The 16,675-nt window shown below is 49.1% G+C and overlaps 1 protein-coding gene across 2 annotated transcripts in view; it reads right to left on the reverse strand.

The window, feature by feature from the left end:
• Positions 1-8,299: 8,299 nt before the first annotated feature.
• ECSCR (endothelial cell surface expressed chemotaxis and apoptosis regulator) overlaps positions 8,300-16,675 on the reverse strand; it is a 56,694-nt gene continuing 48,318 nt past the window's right edge. For both annotated transcript variants that reach the window (XM_090020551.1, XM_090020552.1), the window contains exons 6-9: positions 16,448-16,546; positions 15,645-15,681; positions 14,723-14,822; positions 8,300-11,783 (exon numbers count right to left, since the gene is read on the reverse strand). In XM_090020551.1, coding sequence (XP_089876677.1) covers positions 11,775-11,783; positions 14,723-14,822; positions 15,645-15,681; positions 16,448-16,546 — 245 coding nt within the window. In that variant the 3' untranslated portion in view covers positions 8,300-11,774. The remainder of the gene's footprint in view (positions 11,784-14,722; positions 14,823-15,644; positions 15,682-16,447; positions 16,547-16,675) is intronic.

A 16,675-nucleotide genomic window follows, 5' to 3' on the forward strand; every position in this document is an offset into this window, starting at 1 on the left:
GTATATATGTTTTATATTGTTAAGTTAAGCTTTTGAGCTACAGCATTTTCAGTAAAGTTTTATTTTTGCTGTATACAAGTGTCATGTTTTATTTGGTGTGGGTGGGTGGTTGGGTTGGTTTTTGGACGCTGATCCGCCTCAGCTTCGTGGGGATGCTGTGCTTGGGGGTTTTTTTAATGGAGTCACGGAATTACTGGGAAGGGTTGCAAAGAGTTGCAGAGTGGACTGTTTTTGGAGGGAGGTGGAATGCTTGATGATGAGTGCTAGCTAGGGTGGGGTGCAGCCAGCATGTCTTATAAAGAAAAAAAAGACTATTCTACCCCACCCACCCCCAGCAGCAAGCAGCCAATCTGCAAAACTTCTCCATGTATGGACCTCCCATGGCCTTTAGCAAGTCTTTAAAGACTTTAGTAAGTCCCTATCTTCAAAAAGGGAAAAAAAGAGGACCCAGGAAATTACAGGCCAGTTAGTCTGACCTCAATCCCGGGTAAGCTCTTTGAAAAAATTATCCTGGCACACATCCAGGAGGGCCTTGCGGGGGAATGCATGCTCAGGGGCAACCAACATGGGTTTATCAGTGGCAGGTCTTGTCAGACCAACCTGGTGGCCTTTTACGATCAGGTCACCAAATCATTAGACGTAGGGGTTGCTGTGGATGTAGTCTTTTTGGACTTCCGGAAGGCTTTCGACACTGTCTCTCACCCTGTCCTCATCAAAAAGCTGGGAGACTGTGGTGTCGATGCCCACACAGTCAAATGGGTCGCCAACTGGTTGGAGGGCCGCACCCAGAGGGTGGTAGTGGATGGGTTCTTCTCGACCTGGAAGGATGTGGGCAGTGGGGTTCCGCAGGGCTCGGTCCTCGGGCCTGCACTGTTCAACATCTTCATCAGTGACTTGGATGAGGGGGTAGAAAGCACCCTGTTCAAGTTTGCTGATGACACTAAGATGTGGGGGGATGTGGGTGCACTAGAAGGGTGCAATAGGCTACAAGCTGACCTTGACAGGTTGCAACGGTGGGCGGATGAGAATAGGATGGGGTTTAACACTGATAAGTGCAAGGTGTTGCACATGGGGAGGAAGAACCGGCACCACACTTACAGGTTGGGGAACTCTCCTCTTGCCAGCACGGAGACGGAAAAGGATCTTGGAGTCGTCATTGACTCCACGATGAACATGGGCCGGCAGTGTGGGGAGGCAGTCAAGAAGGCCAATCGTACCCTATCATGCATCCACAGATGCATCTCGAGCAGGTCCAGGGAGGTGATCCTCCCCCTCTATGCGGCACTGGTCAGGCCGCAGCTGGAGTACTGCGTCCAGTTCTGGGCGCCACACTTCAAGAGGGACGTGGACAATATGGAAAGAGTTCAGAGGAGGGCCACTCGTATGATCAGGGGTCAGCAGGGCAGGCCTTATGAGGATAGGCTACGGGACCTGAACCTGTTTAGCCTCCACAAGAGAAGGCTAAGGGGGGACCTTGTGGCCTGCTACAAACTGGTCAGGGGGGATCAGCAGGTATTGGGGGAGTCCCTGTTCCCCCGTGCGCTGCCAGGAGTGACCAGGAATAACGGTCACAAACTGGCGGAGGGTAAGTTTAGATTAGATATTAGGAGGCGCTACTTCACAGTCAGGGTGGCTAGGGCCTGGAACCAGCTTCCAGGGGAAGTGGTGCAGGCTCCTAGCCTGGGGATTTTTAAAAGGAAGTTAGATGAGCACCTTGCCGGGGTCATCTGACCCCGGTGCTCTTTCCTGCTAAGGCAGGGGGTCGGACTAGATGATCTACCTAGGTCCCTTCCGACTCTAGCTACTATGAAACTATGAAGTAGAAATCAGAATTTGTATTTCATTTTATTCCTCATCTGAAATTTTTTTTTCCACAAATGGAATTGCAATCAATTTGACTGAGAAATTACAATAAAGCTAAAATGGTACAGACTTTTTTTCTTTCTTTTTTTTTTTTTTTTAAAAACTCAGTGCTGTTGGTAGTCAACTGCTGAATACATTTTTTTTCCTTTTTAAACAGTACAGCCATTGCCAGTGAATACAAAACAATAGAATAACACACCAATTCACAATATGCTCCCATGGTCCCTTCATATGATATGGATGGATGGAGGGCTGCATGGTGGAGGCAGAGGGAGGCAGGCAGGTTACTGGCCCTTCCTGGTTGAGGGAGGGGCTTCGAGGTGGATGACTGGGGGAGTGGGATGCAAGGAGGCATCCTGCACCACCTTCCTGGTTACTGAAGGTGTCCCAGCAAGAAAATGACTGGGTCGGGGGGGGGGGGGGAAGGAAGGGGGGGAGGCCCAGGCATGGTCCCCTAGGGGTCCCCTCAGGTAGGGGCCCCCAGGCACAGTTAGAGCCCCCTTGGGTAAAGATGAGTGGCCTGACTCAGCTGGCTGGCTGAGTCAGGCCATGCTACTCTCTGTACCACTGTAACTTTGGAATTGTTCTTGGGCACAAAGCTTTGGTAGGGAGGGAGGGGCCCTCAGGGGGTGGGTAGAGGTGGGTGGGTGGGGGAGAGGGATGAAGGGAGGCATCTGGCACCCCTTTCCTGGTTACTGAACATACCCCAGCAGGAAGACGGCAGAGTCAAGGGGGAGGGGCCCGGGCATGGTGGAAGAGGGACCCCTTCAGGTGGGTGCCCCCAAGCAGGGTTGCAGCCCCCTCAGTTACAGATGAACGGCCTGCCCATTTTCTTGCCCCACTATCTGTGGCTCTGTACCTCCCCTACACCGCAGCCCATGCCTTGCCAATGGCATCCACTGTTGTCAACATCACCGGCCCCACTATGGGTCCCAGAATCCTCCATTCTGAGCCCCACCTGGATCCTCCACTCAGGTGGCCTACTCTGCCTTCATTCTAGGCTACCTAGCTCCATGAGCTGTTCCCTCTTACGGGTGCAGCGCCTCCTGGCACCTTTGGCTCACTGGCCTTGGCCTTGCTTCCAAGCCAGTTGGAACCCCAGGCCTTCAGCTCTGGGCTTCCCTCACAGTGGGCCCCTGGCCCTTTAACCCTTCCAGTCCTGGCCCCAGCATGGACCAGTCAGGGGAATTCAAGACAGGTTTGGAGTCTAGAGCCCCACTGTCTCTCCAGTGTCTACCTTCCAGACCCTAGAAGGGGGTAACCCACCCAGCTGTGGGAGATGGGGTTATTTAAGGTGCCCCAGCCCACCTTTCACCAGGGTGGTAAATGACCTGGCATTTCCTGGGGGCTTATGCACCACTGAGAGCCCCACCAGGTCACCCACTCCTGGCAGGGTGCAGTTTTAGGTTATGCCCAGGACCAGGAGCCTCCTAGCCATCCCCTACAGCTCCTCCCTTACCTCCAAGCATTTTCCATGAAGCCTTACAACCAGACAATATTGCTGCCTGGCCTGCTAGTAGGGAGCTGATTTGTTTATATAGGCAGCCAGGGATCTAAAATGGCTGCTGCAATCAAGCACCTGCTGGCTGCTTGGCTCAGGTCTTAAAGCGGCAGGCACAAACAGTGTCCTGCCACGTGGGCATTTCCTTCACTCCCTCTCCCCCAGGGAAAGAGCAGGGAGGTTGCATAATCACCTGCCTTATGCTCAGTATCTGCTTTCTCATTGTAAGGAATCAAACTGTAATTATTGGTCTATATAACATAAATCTATATCAGAAGTTGGCTATATATATATATGGTGGAGGCCAGGAGGTGTGTGCTGTGTGCAGGGTGATAAGGCAGATCTACCCGCTTTGAAATGACATGATAAGGAATTAAACAATTACAATCATTATTGACCATTAATAAATCATCATTAATTAATATTACCAGTACTATAAATTCTTATTAATATATTACTATTGGCATTAATAGTTGTCTCCTATTATTAGTATTACCTGTTATTATAAGTGTATATCAGACAAGATGAAAGTCAACTATAATAATAATGCATAATAGTTCAGTTGTTGAGAGAATCCTGAAAGAAGTGTTGTCATCCTGTTCATTTTCTCTGTCTTCCTTTCTGTTTCATCCTCTTGTCACACCAACAGGGATCAATCACCCTGCGGCTAGCAGTGGAAGGAGTCCTAAAAACCAGAGGGAGGGAGGGTAGACAGAGCATCGAAATTCGTATTGGTACCTCTAGTGCACCTTACATACCTTCCTTCACGCCCATAAAATTTCATGTGTGCTTGCATGAAGGTCCGGGAAAATTCCAAGGTTTATTGAAGTCATTACCTGTAAATGTCAAAACACCCAAAGGTGATGAAACACCCACTTAACAACAGAAAAGGCCTGGTGATGGGGTAACTAAGGCCATTGAATTTTGGGATGGCTGCTCAATGGCCCAGAATGTTGCAAAAATCAATACCTACCTGCCTGCTTGTGCAAAATAATTTTATTACAGAAGCACAGCTTGTTTTCCGTAAAGTAGCAAAAGTTTTGAGTAGCCTACTACATTACCAGGAGAGGAGTAGGCAAAACAATTTTTGTTTGCAAGCTTGATTATGTCAGAACACCAGTGGCTGCTAAGCTCAGGAGGAAAGGATGAAAGGAAATGTAAAAGTCCCAATGCCCTGGGGTGCCGGGGTGAAGTGTTAAAAAGCAGCTACATCAAGCTTCAGACCACACAACACCCTGCAGTCCCTGCCCCCCACTTGGTGCAGATGGGTGAGAAGCTGCTGCTGACAGAGAGGGGTGAAATGGTGAATGATGATGAAATACGTGACATGGAGGACATTGAGCAGGAGGAGGAGGCGGCAGTACTGCTTCTACAAATGCTGTTTACCTGAGGATTACTGCTGCAGTGTTTGAGAAGGATAGGAACTGTGCTACAAGTGTTCAGGAGCAAGTTGTGTTTCTGCTTTAACAACATTAATGACAAGAATAATAATAAGATATGGGTGCCCAGAGGACTTGGAATACACAGAGGGAAGTGAAGAAGTGGAATTTGACTGGGCTCTGTGGAGAAACCTGAGAAGGAGGAGCAGAATCTGCACGGTGTGAGCCCACGAGAGCAGCTTGGACTGGTGGGAGCGAATTGTGCTGAGCTCTTGTAATGACCAGCAGTGGCTGGAGATGTTCCAAATGAAAAGGGAGATGTTCTATCATATCGTCTCGATGCTGGGGCCCCACATCGTGAGGCAGGACACTAACATGTGTTGGCCCATCCCACCAGACAAGAGGGTTGCAATGGCCATCATGAAACTGGCCAGCCCATCCAGCCTCTGCTACATCGTGAACCAGTTCGGCATGGCTGCCTGTACAGTTGGGCTGGCAACTCGTGAGGCATGCCAGCTGCTTAAGGAGATCAGTGCAAACAAAATTATCCGCCTGGAGAATCTGCAGCAAGTCACAGATGGCTTTAATGAGACGGGGTTCCCGAACTGCATGGGGGCTTTAGACAGCACTCACATGCCAGTGCTGTGCCCTCTGGGGGTAGGAAGGACATACACAAACAGGAAATGATATGCCTCCATGATCCTGCAAGCCATGGTGAACCACCAGGGCTGGTTCACGAACATTTATACAGGGTGGACCAGCAGCACACCTGATGTGCCCATGTTCAGAAACTCCCCTCTGCCTGCCCTCGTGGAGAAAGGACACTATGCACCCGGCATGGAGCAGACAGTGATCTGTGGTGTCACCGTTCCCCTGGTTATATTAGCAGATGCTGCCTACCCCCTTACAGCCCTGGCTCATGAAACCTTATAGAGGGAGTGTGGCTGACCCACAGAAGCTGGTTTTTAACTACCATTTGAGCAGTTGCAGGATGGCCGTGGAATGTGCGTTTGGGCGACTGAAGGGACAATGGAGGGTGCTTATGTGCCGGCTCGAGATGGAGGAAAAACATATGGTGGCAGCCTGCATGCTGCACAATATCTGTGAGAGCTGTGGAGAGGTTTTCAAGGAGTTGTGGGGAGAAGAAGTGAGACAGGCAGTGGCCAGACAACAGAGACTTGGGGCAGGAGCAGCAGCACAGGGACCGAGGAGATATCCTTAAGGAGAGGCTGGTCAAGCGGCCTTTGTGCGTGATTGTCTGGCAGGATATATTGCCAACAACAATACCTAGTGCTTGTTGTAAAATAAATTCATTTTTTTTACACTTTAAATCCGTGTCTGTCTATAGGGGAGTGCGGTGTTGCTGACAGGGGGCGGAAGGGAGGATGTTCAGGGAAAGGGGGAGGCTGGGCTAGGGGTTTGCTGCTTCCAGACTATGAGTGGTTTGGGGGAAGGGGGCATTATGCACTGTCGCCCACATCTGAATGAGCCCCCCCCCCCCCCCCCCCCCCCCCCCCCCCCCCCCCACACACACACACAGGTGAGAAGGAAGGATAACTATATTAGAACTCTTGGCAGGCTAGGCAGGTGGAGGACCAAGCCGAATAGCAACCCAACCCACATTTTGAAAAACATTCCAAAAACATTTATAAAACAATTCACAACACACCTCCAAAAGCCATGTGGCACTACACAAACAGATTGATAGTGTACCTGGGCAGGGGATGGGAGGGTTCCAGTGGGAGCCCCCATTGGAAACTGGAAGATCACTGAGCTCAGGAATGCTGGGAAATGTAGTCCAAAAAAAAAAAAAGCCAGAGGAGTTTGCCACTACCAACATCGACAACAATCACCAATCAACCAGGCAGCAACAAACACCCACCGACCTACCCACACAACCACTACTCTAAATCATAGCAGTTATCATAGCAGCTATGGTAAATGGAAAACAACACATATATTTGTAACATGGTGGGATGGGAAGGGAAAGGAACAGGAGGGGAAGATTCACACAACTTATCTTTGGGATTGGGATGGGGTTGGGATGGAGTCTTTGGGATCGCGTACTGATGGAGAGAGACCAGACCGACTGAGCATAGGTGGGTGCAAGTGACAAGGATTTTGGGGTGACCATGATCATGCCCAGGGGAGACTCCCAGTGGGAGTCCGGGGGCAGGGACTGGGGAGCCCAGGTGGTTTACATGTGCCTCCTGCTGTAATACGTTAGGAAAGATGTTCTAGGGGGTAAATTGGTCTTTGACTCCCCCTACTGAAATCTGTGGGGAATGATGCATGAGGATTAACTTCCTCAAAACTGCCATTTGTGCGAACACAAACACCATGCTAAAAATGCACCACACCCAAATAAAAGGCGCATTAAAATGTTCAGATGTTCAGGCACTCTACATTAACATTCATGTCATCTACACACGCTCTAAAACTCTTTGGAGGAGTTTTAGTTTGCTGCGCCCCAAGTCATTTAAGTGGTGCAAAAGCATTTAGCCTGCTTTAAATTGTCCTGCACACATGCCCTAAGCAAACACCTAGAGCTGTTTACTTTGTTACTCAGAACTGGCTGGGATTGCTGGAAGAGACAGACTGAGCTAGAGCTGTTGTAAAGAGTTGTTTGCAAAACATTTTAGAGTCTTTCTTAAAAATAAACTCTATTTGCTTTTATTAAAGGTGTCCTTCCTAACAGCACTCATTACACCCCACACTCCTCCCTACTGCTGCAGCTGGCTTCAGGAAGTTGCACGCTGTCAGCTGCAGCAGGCTGGTAAAGCCCCTGGCTCGCTGCTGCTGCCCACCGCCTCCTGGGCTGTGCTGCCTGTCTGGTGGGGCTTGTCAATGCTTTGGCCCCCAGCTCCCCATGCTGCTCTGGGTGGGTGGGTGCAGCCCCTCCTCCACCACAGGTTAGGGTGGGGCCAGTCTGGGACTCAGCAGTCCCCTCCTGGTCTGACTTTGCAGAGCCATGGGCTGGAGCCCAGCACCAAGTCATCCTTCCCTATCCTTGCACCCCACTGGATGTGGCATCTTGCATTGCTGCAGCTGCTGCTGCTGGCAGCACCCTCACACACTCCCCTGGCCTGACCCAGAGTGGCTGCAGGGCTTGCCAGGACAAGGTGAGGAGGGTAAGGAATGACTTCCCTGGGCCTGTAGCTCAGCCCCTTGGCATGCCCCACTTGCCCCTGGACCTGGGCTTGGCAAGGACCCACCTGTCCTCATAGTTTGTCGTGAGGTTCAACCATGGAGAGCTGGGGTCCCAGGGTGCTGCCGAGTCCTTGCAGCACCCTGGGACCCCTGGGACTGGAAGCACCCTGCTGGTGCCAGGCTGGGGAGGGGAGTCCCACAGGCTGAGCCAGAGCAGCCCCACGTGGGCCAGGCCAAAGGTTGCCATACTGATTAATTGTTTAACTGTTGTAATTACAGTGACACTTAATTATTTCTGAATCATCCTTTAAGCACGAGAGATGCTGTGCTTACTTGTTTATTCCCATGCAACATAAGAAGTAACACACAGAAGCTTAGAAGACTTGAAGTGAACTTGTACACAGTGTATTGTCATCTTGCTGTTTATTATTTACATCATGATAGTGCCCACAACGTTAGGCACCTGGCAAACACATAAGGCCATTGCCATTTTTCTGAGGTGTTTAAACATCAGACTAATATTTAGGCACTCGCAAAATAAAACATTTAAATGTTCTGAAATGGATTTTTCTTTTTGGAATTTTTCACAGGCAAATTTTTTGTGAATTCAACTTTTTGTCCTGATTTGGCGAAACAAAACAAATTCAAAATGTCAGTGACAGAAAAAGACAAATCTGTATCAAATTGTGGACTGCTTTGTTTGTAACTATTTTTGTAACCTCTCTCACATTTGTGAGCTAACTGCCATTTAGTGTTCTGCATTGAGCAGCTAGCCTGACCTTGGCAAGGCTGGTGTCTTCAGGACACTATCCTGCCAGGAAGGACTATTACTGAGAGTCCTAATGGAGTGTTAGGAGTTCTGCAAAATGTGACTGTGGCAATCCTGATCAAACCATGGACCACACAACAACGCTCTGCCCTCTATGCGAATTTGACAGTGACATAGCAGAGATACATTCTCTTTCCTCAAGAGCATTAGGCTGGTTAACTAACTTTAAACTGGACTTATAAGTGTTGCTCCAAGTCAACCATGTGAAAGAAGAAGAATGAGAATGCCGTCAAGGGCTTCAAATGATGCTTGATGACTACCATGCTCAAGAGACAAAGATTTACTTCATCTGTGATACTGCATGGCGGAGGACCGGAGTTTTCCAGTGTGAGTACATAGGAAAAGAAGTTAGAGCTTGTATTTAACAGAAGGATGCTCTTCCTGGAGTGTGTACTTCTACAAGAGAAGTGAAGACAGTTGGGATTTGTTTAGCCCTTAATGGTGACCAAGTTCTGGACTCACAGATGATAAAGGTAAGGAGAAGAGGAGGTGGGTCCAGGCTCTGTTTTTTGAAAAGGTCTGTAATTTTCCAGTACTTTTTAAAGAGTAAGCATGGCTATAGTTAAGAAACTCCACATTATCTGTGAAGAGGGGAAAAGTTGGAACCAATCTTTTTGTAACCAGATTTAATCTATACAGCTTCCTCTTCTGGAATTTTACACAAGAATATTACAGTTTATTTAATTGCAACTCACATTCAAAATGGATAAAAAATAGATATAACTCAGTATTACTTGCTTGCGAACCATTGAATTTATCATCCCCTATTTTTCTATTATCTTCTGTAAAACCTGGCTGCAAGTCAAGGGGCCCAGACACCAGGGGCTGAAGGGGCCTAGAGCCCGTGAGGATGACACTGGGGGCCTGAGGTTGCCCAGACACCAGGGGCCAAGATGGACCATTGCCTTAAGGGTGCCACTGAGGCTAAGGAGGCCCAGACACCAGGGGCCAAGGCAGCCCAAAACCCACAAGGGCGACACTGGGGGCTGAGGAGCCCCAGAGCCTGTGAAGGTGACACTGGTGGCCAAAGAGCCCTAGAGCCTTCAAGCACGAAACCAGGGGCTGAGGGGCCCCAGAGTCTGCAAAGGCAAGACCAGGGAACAAGTGGGGCCAGAGCCTGTGAAGGTGACACTGGGAGCCAAGGTGGCTCAGACATCAGGGGTCAAGGGGCCCCAGAGCCCATGAGGGTGGCACTGGGGGCTGAAGGGGCCAAGTGCCTGCAAGGGTGACACTGAGACCAAGGGGGCCCAGACACCAGGGGCCTGAGGTGGCCCAGACTCTGCAAGGACAAAACTGAGGCCTGAGAGGCCCCAGAGCCCATAAGGGTGAGACCAGGGGCCGAAGGGGCTCAGAGCCCTGGGGGCAAGACAGGGGGCCAAGAGTCTGCAAGAGCTAACTGGGGGCCAGTCTGCACACAGCTTTCAAGGGTGAGACTGGGGGCAAGGGAGTCCAGACACCAGGGGCTGAGAGGGCCCAGAGCCTGCAGGGATGACACCAAGAGCCAAGATGGCCGAGACATTGGGAGCTTAGGGGATCCAGAGCCTGCAAGTACAGGTGCTGATTTTCTTTTGCTGGTGGTGCTTGTAAGCATAACCCCTGCCCCCCCCCACCAAAAAAAAAACCAAACCAAAAAAAACAAAACAAAAACAACAACCTGGCACTGAGTCCTGTGCATGCCCAGAAGAGGCAGCACATTATTTCTACCTGACTCTGGAGCATCTGTAAAGATTAGATGCTTCAGTAGGGCTTTTTGGCACTTTTATCTAATAGCTGATTGAATCAGCTTTAGTTAAAAGTGTCAAAAGACCTACTGAAGCTCCCAGTTTTTACGGATGCTTCAGAGCCCAATTGAAGTCATGTGCTGCTTCTTCTAGTAAAGCAGGTTTGTCTTTTTTTAACATCTGCAAGTGGCTCCATGGGTGCTGAGCACCTGCTAATTTTTTTTGGTGGATGCTTGAGCCCTGGAGCACCCATGGAGTTGATGCCTATAACTGCAAGGGTGAAACCAGTAGCTGAGGGGGACTACAGCCTGTGAAGGCAACCCCAGGGGCCAAGGATCCCCAGAACCCAAAAGGGCAAGACCAGGGGCCGAGGGGCTCAAATCCCAGCAGGGGCTGAGGGGCCCAGAGCCTGGCAGAAGGTGAGACCAGGGGTTGAGGTGCCCAGAGCCCATATAGGGTGAGACTAAGGGTCGAGGGGGCCCAGAGCCTGCAAGGGCAACACTGGGGGCCATCTGACCCAGAGCTTGTGAGGGTGAGACCTGGGGTCTAGCTCCCGACACACCAGGGACTGAAGGGATACAGAAACCACAACGGCAAAATCAGGGGCTGAGGCAGCCCAGACAACAGGGGCCAAGAGGACCCAGTGCCTGCAACGATGAAACCAGGGGGTGAGGGGACAGAGCCCATGAGGGTGAGACCCAGGCGGCTGGTGAACTCAGACAGGTGGGGCAGGTGGAGTGGCACACAGGAGTGGGGCAGGGGGGCGCAGTTTTGCAGCCGGCCAGGAGCAGGGGGGGCGGGGGGGGAATTGTGGCACTGAGAAGGTAAAAGTCTTTCCAGAGCTGTGTCTGGGTTCAGCAAAGCACATAAGCATTTCTTGAAGTCCCACTGACTGTATCTACTGAAGTCAATGGGAGCAGTGGACTTTTGGATGGTGCCTTTCATTGCAAATGTTAAGCTGACTTGGGGCCTTAAAGGTCAGGTCTCTGGCAAGCTGATAAAGTCTGGCACATATTCTAAAGGGCCATTAATCCAAGGAAGCAGCTCGTGTCATCAGCTGAACTACAGGATCTTGGTTTGGGAGTTGCTGGAATACTCTGAAAAAGTTTGCCCGTGTCAAAAATAGAGCTAGTATATCAAACACAAAGTAAAACTAGCTCCAGCTAGAGAAAAGGCTTCCATCCCAGAAGGGGTGGCTGTGCTTAGTTTTAGAGTAAATGTATTAATAAAAAATGATGTAATAACTTATTAAAGACAAACTTCCCCAAAACAGAAAGTAATTGCTGATTATTTAATGTCTGTTTATCGTTCCAATCATGTTGTCACTGTCTTCATAATACCTACAAAGAAATAAAACATAATGCATCAGTAAGCTTTCTTGGCTGGCAAAAGAATTCTTAATTAGGATTACAAAGGGACTAAAAGTAGAAGATCTGCCTGGGGATTCTGTCCTTCCCCCAGTCCACTTTAAATTCATATGCCATTGGCGATGTGTAGGGGGTGCATGTGGGTGCACATGCACCCCCTGAGATCAGCTGTGTACCTCCTAGAAGCATGAGCTGTGAAACCAGAAGTGCTGCCAGAAGTGCACTTCCAGTTTCACTGCTGGCTTGGCGATTGAGGTATGGAGCCCTGTTGGACATGTGTTGGTGGCAGATGGTAAGTGATGGCTGCCTTAACTTCCATAGCTCCCTGGTGCTGCTTGTCCTGCCACTGCCTGGCCCAGATCCTTCCTATAAGGGGTCCTATGGCCCACTGCCCCCGATCAACATCTTGGGACCAGAAACCCCACCCCTAACACCTGACTTTTGCCACCAGAAGTCCCTCCCCTTGCCCCCCCCCAAATACTCCCTTTGGGAGGGGGATTTCCCATCTTGGGCCCCCCACAAAAATCAAATCATATACTAAAAATCAAACATCTACTATAATATATTTTAATTTCATTTCAAAAAATATTTTTCTCCTGATTTACATGTGTTTGCATAGTGTATATAGAAATGATTGCATAATAACTTAAAATTAAGTCTTATTCTTATTAAAATAAAGTCTTATTCTTGTATATTGTGTATGGGAGGGATGTGTATGGCAGGAGTTTTTAAACTTTGCAATGCCATGACCCTGAGTGCTGGATGGTGTCAGCGGGGCATGGGGAGCTCACATGTGGCAGCCACTGCTGCCATCCAGCACTCTGCACCACCACCGTGTGCCGCTTCCCTGTGTTGCCACGCATTCCCCTGGGAAGTTTGTGATCCCCTTTTAAGTTGCTCGTCACCCCCTGGGGGTTGCAGCCCACAGTTTGAGAACCCCTGGTGTATAGGATTTGTGAAGGGGTGTGGGTGTAAGTGGAGTTTGGGAGAGATGTGAAGGTGTGTGGGGAGGTATGGGTGTGTGGGAGGTTTGTGAGTGGGCGTAGGCCACCCCTGCCACATGCCCACCACCCAGTGGTGCACAGCCCTTGCCAGCGGTGGCGGCAGCAGCAGCAGCAGGAGGGCCCTCAGAGAGCTCATGACCTGCAGCAGGCAGAGCCCCCTAACAATCTGTGGCTCCAGCTGAGTCCTGGGAGCTGCACATGGTGACATTGAGCTTGCCTGGCTCAATGGTTCATGATTCCTTGTGGCTGGAAGTTTGTGCACCATTATGCTGGTCAGGCTCCATGCTGCCATGTGCGGTTCCCAGCTTTCCTTCCAGAAACTGCATCACCAGGCTGGCTGGGCTGGCTCCTTGCCAGCATGTGGGGCTCCTGGCACTGCAGCTGAGAATGTGCACTGCCTGGCTGGGCTAAACTGGCTCCATGCCTCCAAGTGCAGCTCCCTGCTGGATTCCTGGAAGTCCCATGTGGAGACACAGAGCTCGCCCAGTCTGGCCTGATGGCATGTGGCCCCTGCCTGCAGTGCCAGGAGCCCCACATGATGGTATGGAACCAGCCCAGTCTGGCCTGAAGGCGCACACCATTGGGCTGGACAGGCTCCATACCACAAACCGCAGCTCCCAGGACTCAGCTAGAGTCATGTGCTGCCAGGAGGCTCTGCTTGTTGCAGGCCATGAGCGCTCGAAGGGCCCACCACCTGCTGCTGCTGCTGGCAGCAGGAGCTGTGTGCCATTGTGGTGGGGGGCCCACACCTACCCATAAACCCAACACCATCCACACATACCCCCACAAAACCCACACTCAGCCATACAAAACCCCACACCCTCCCACCCATGTGTGTGCCATCAGGAAGGGCAGGCTCTGTGCCACCATGTGTGGCTCCTGACTCTCCTTCCAGGAGCAGTGTGCCATCAGGCTGGTTGAGCTGGTTCTGTGCCTCCATGCAGGGCTCCCAGCACTGCAGGCAGGAGCTCTCCTCCCCACTCACCAGCTGTCCAGTCACATGCCATCATGCTCGGTGCTTCCATGTGGGGCTCTCAGCTGGAGTGCTGGGAGCCCCACGGAGGTAGAGGCACAGAGCATGCTCAGTCTTATGATTTGTGACCTCTGAAAGCCTGCCTCCCACCAGCTTTCAGAGAGGCAGCCACAGGCTGCTAATGCTATTGCCAACCCCACCATGTCAAAAATCATGAGACACACAGTTAACAATCAAGAGACTTGGAATGTAAATCATGAGATGCTATTTTTTAACTATGTACGCATGATTCCTGGGGCAAAGGCAGCAGGGCACAGAGCCCCAGCCCACAGAGGGCAGCCCACCTCTGTCCTGCACACAAATCTGGGGGGCGTGTGACTCCCATGCCTCCTCCGGCCCCAGGGCCCCTTTCACCCCAGCCCCTGTCCCACTCTCTCCCTCACCATGCGGGGGGGCCTCAATTCCCACCTCCCAACCCCTTCCCCATCACAGACTTACCTGCACCAGAAGAAAAAAATCCCAAGATTTGCTCTATCAGGAGATCATGTATCAGAATTAATTTGACTTGGAAATCAGGAGTCTCATGATTTTTTCATGAGAGTTGGCATTACTGTGGTAATAATTGTTTTTGGAGGGGACCTGTGGGCTGGGTAGAATGGCCTGGCAGATCAGATCTGGCTGTGAGCTGTATTTTGCCCACCCCTGCTCCATGGGCACAGCTTTAACATTCAGAGACCTCAGGTAAGGTTTAGGTATGCAATCAGTTTCCTCTGTGCTCATCTGAGCCAAGTTGGGCCACTGGCATTTTGTATAGGTTTGTTATTACCTTCCCAATAGAACAAGAAAGCAAAAGGACTATCACACTGATCTTCTAATCAGGTGAGGAAAATAAAATCGTAACCAATTATCTAAAGCATGAGGCTTGAAAGACAAACCTTTTCTGAAGTGGGGTAGCTCAGACTGTTGTTCATGTTTATGTTCTTCATGGAAATCAGAGTGACGCTGCTGTTCTTCCGGTTTGTAGCAGCTGAGCAACTGAAAGATGAGAAAATATGTACTGTTTAATTTCTTTGGAAATATAAGAGTAGTGGTTTTAAGAGAAGGGGTTTCTCTTCTCACACAGTTACAGTCACATAGAGAGGCTGGGTGGCTGATCATCCCAAGACTAGATTGAGGTCTTTTTGTTTCCATTACTAGTTTCATTTCCATGCAACTGACAAGAGACAGGCTAAGCCACAGAATTGGCATCCAGATCTAGCACCGCCCACCCTTCTGGTGAGGAGCTTCTGGAGATGCTGATCCGGTTTGCATCCATAAGAGATAGTCTGTGCTATGGCATTTGGACCTGAATGTGGCTTTGTTATTCTGGTCTGGGCCCATCCCCATTACAACTGAAAATTATTTTTATCTACTGTCTACTCAGTGTTCTTTAGAAAATTAGCTGTGGTTTCAGACTGATTCCTAAGTAGAAAAGAGTTCATGTCACAGAAATTCATCGCAGTTAGCAACAGAGGCAGCAAAAGCAATGGAGAAGTTAAGGACAGCATGGGAAGAGGACCTCAACTACAATCAACTAGTAGCCTTTCAACTTCAGGGTTGAAACTAACTGAGGGGAATCCAGCATCAACTACTGCTTCTGCTGTGTACTCCTTTTCTACCCTTTGTCTTCCTAATTTCCAGCTATTTACTTTTTCACAGACTGCCTCTTTTCTATCTTGCAGAACACAACTACAGTAGAGTCTCCCTTAATTATTCTCTTCCCCTAGCCAGAGTGAGTAACAGAAAAAAAGAAGTCTATGGTAGTAGGTATCCCTGTTCCTTCTTAACAGGCTACAAAGAAAGATGTGGTTACCTTACCTTTCAGATACCACAGGGTCCTCTGGTTTCTGTTTATCTGAGAAAAAAACAGATTGGTCACAAATGAAAAAAAATTCTATCATAACAAATTAATTGGCAAAGTTAAGTTTATTTAATGACCATAAAGAGTGTCATAAATACTATATAAAGAGTCTAAAGCCACTTGCCAAATATTCCATGGCTGTCTCAAAATTTACTACACAAAGTTTGGTTAGCAGACTATTGTACTCATATTTGCATAGCTTGTTTTTTAAAGATTTTTTACTAATATCAAGTATACCTTCACTACTATGGCTGCTTTGCCCTCAAATGGAGAGTGCCTGAATTGGAAATAGTTTCCACCAGGAAACCTCAATGCAAATTTAATGCAGAAATCCATGTTACTGTGATGTGGGTGAGAAGTTCAAACTGATGAACACTCAATTGAGACAGCTATAGCACTCTCAATTTTGCTCCCTTGCATGTATCGATCAGGACTATATCAAGTTATAATCACATTGATTCATGTTTTATTTTACAAAGGTAAAATATCTGCTCTTGGTTTAAAAAGACAAAATCATTTTTAATATGCATATTAAACTCATTCTTCCATCTTTTACAGAAAAATAGTATTTGTTAATTTAGGAATTATGGGGCAAGAAATAGTTCCAGGATATGGTCAAGCATGATCTGAATAGGCCCAGTTTCAAAGCCCATCTATGAGTGAAACCATCAATCTGGAACAGAAATGTCATTTAGCCCTAAAGACAGCTTGACTCTAATGCACCTGGAAAGACTATAACCAAATAAGAATATACAATTACCTTCTGCATCTTTGGAATGGTTACACCTGAATCTCAGGTAGACCACACCAACCAGGATGAACACAACAACTACCAGAATGCCTATGAAGCCGATGACACCTGACCAATGGAGAAAAATGCCATTAGGTCAACAGTATTGCAATATATGCATCTTTGGGAAAATCCAGAAGGAAGACTCCTAGGGCATTTATACACATACCTTTTCATCCTGCAACATGCTGAAGATCT

Source organism: Crocodylus siamensis, chromosome 10 (genome assembly GCF_052110815.1).
Source record: "Crocodylus siamensis isolate JL-2025a chromosome 10, ASM5211081v1, whole genome shotgun sequence".
Lineage (NCBI taxonomy): Eukaryota > Metazoa > Chordata > Crocodylia > Crocodylidae > Crocodylus > Crocodylus siamensis.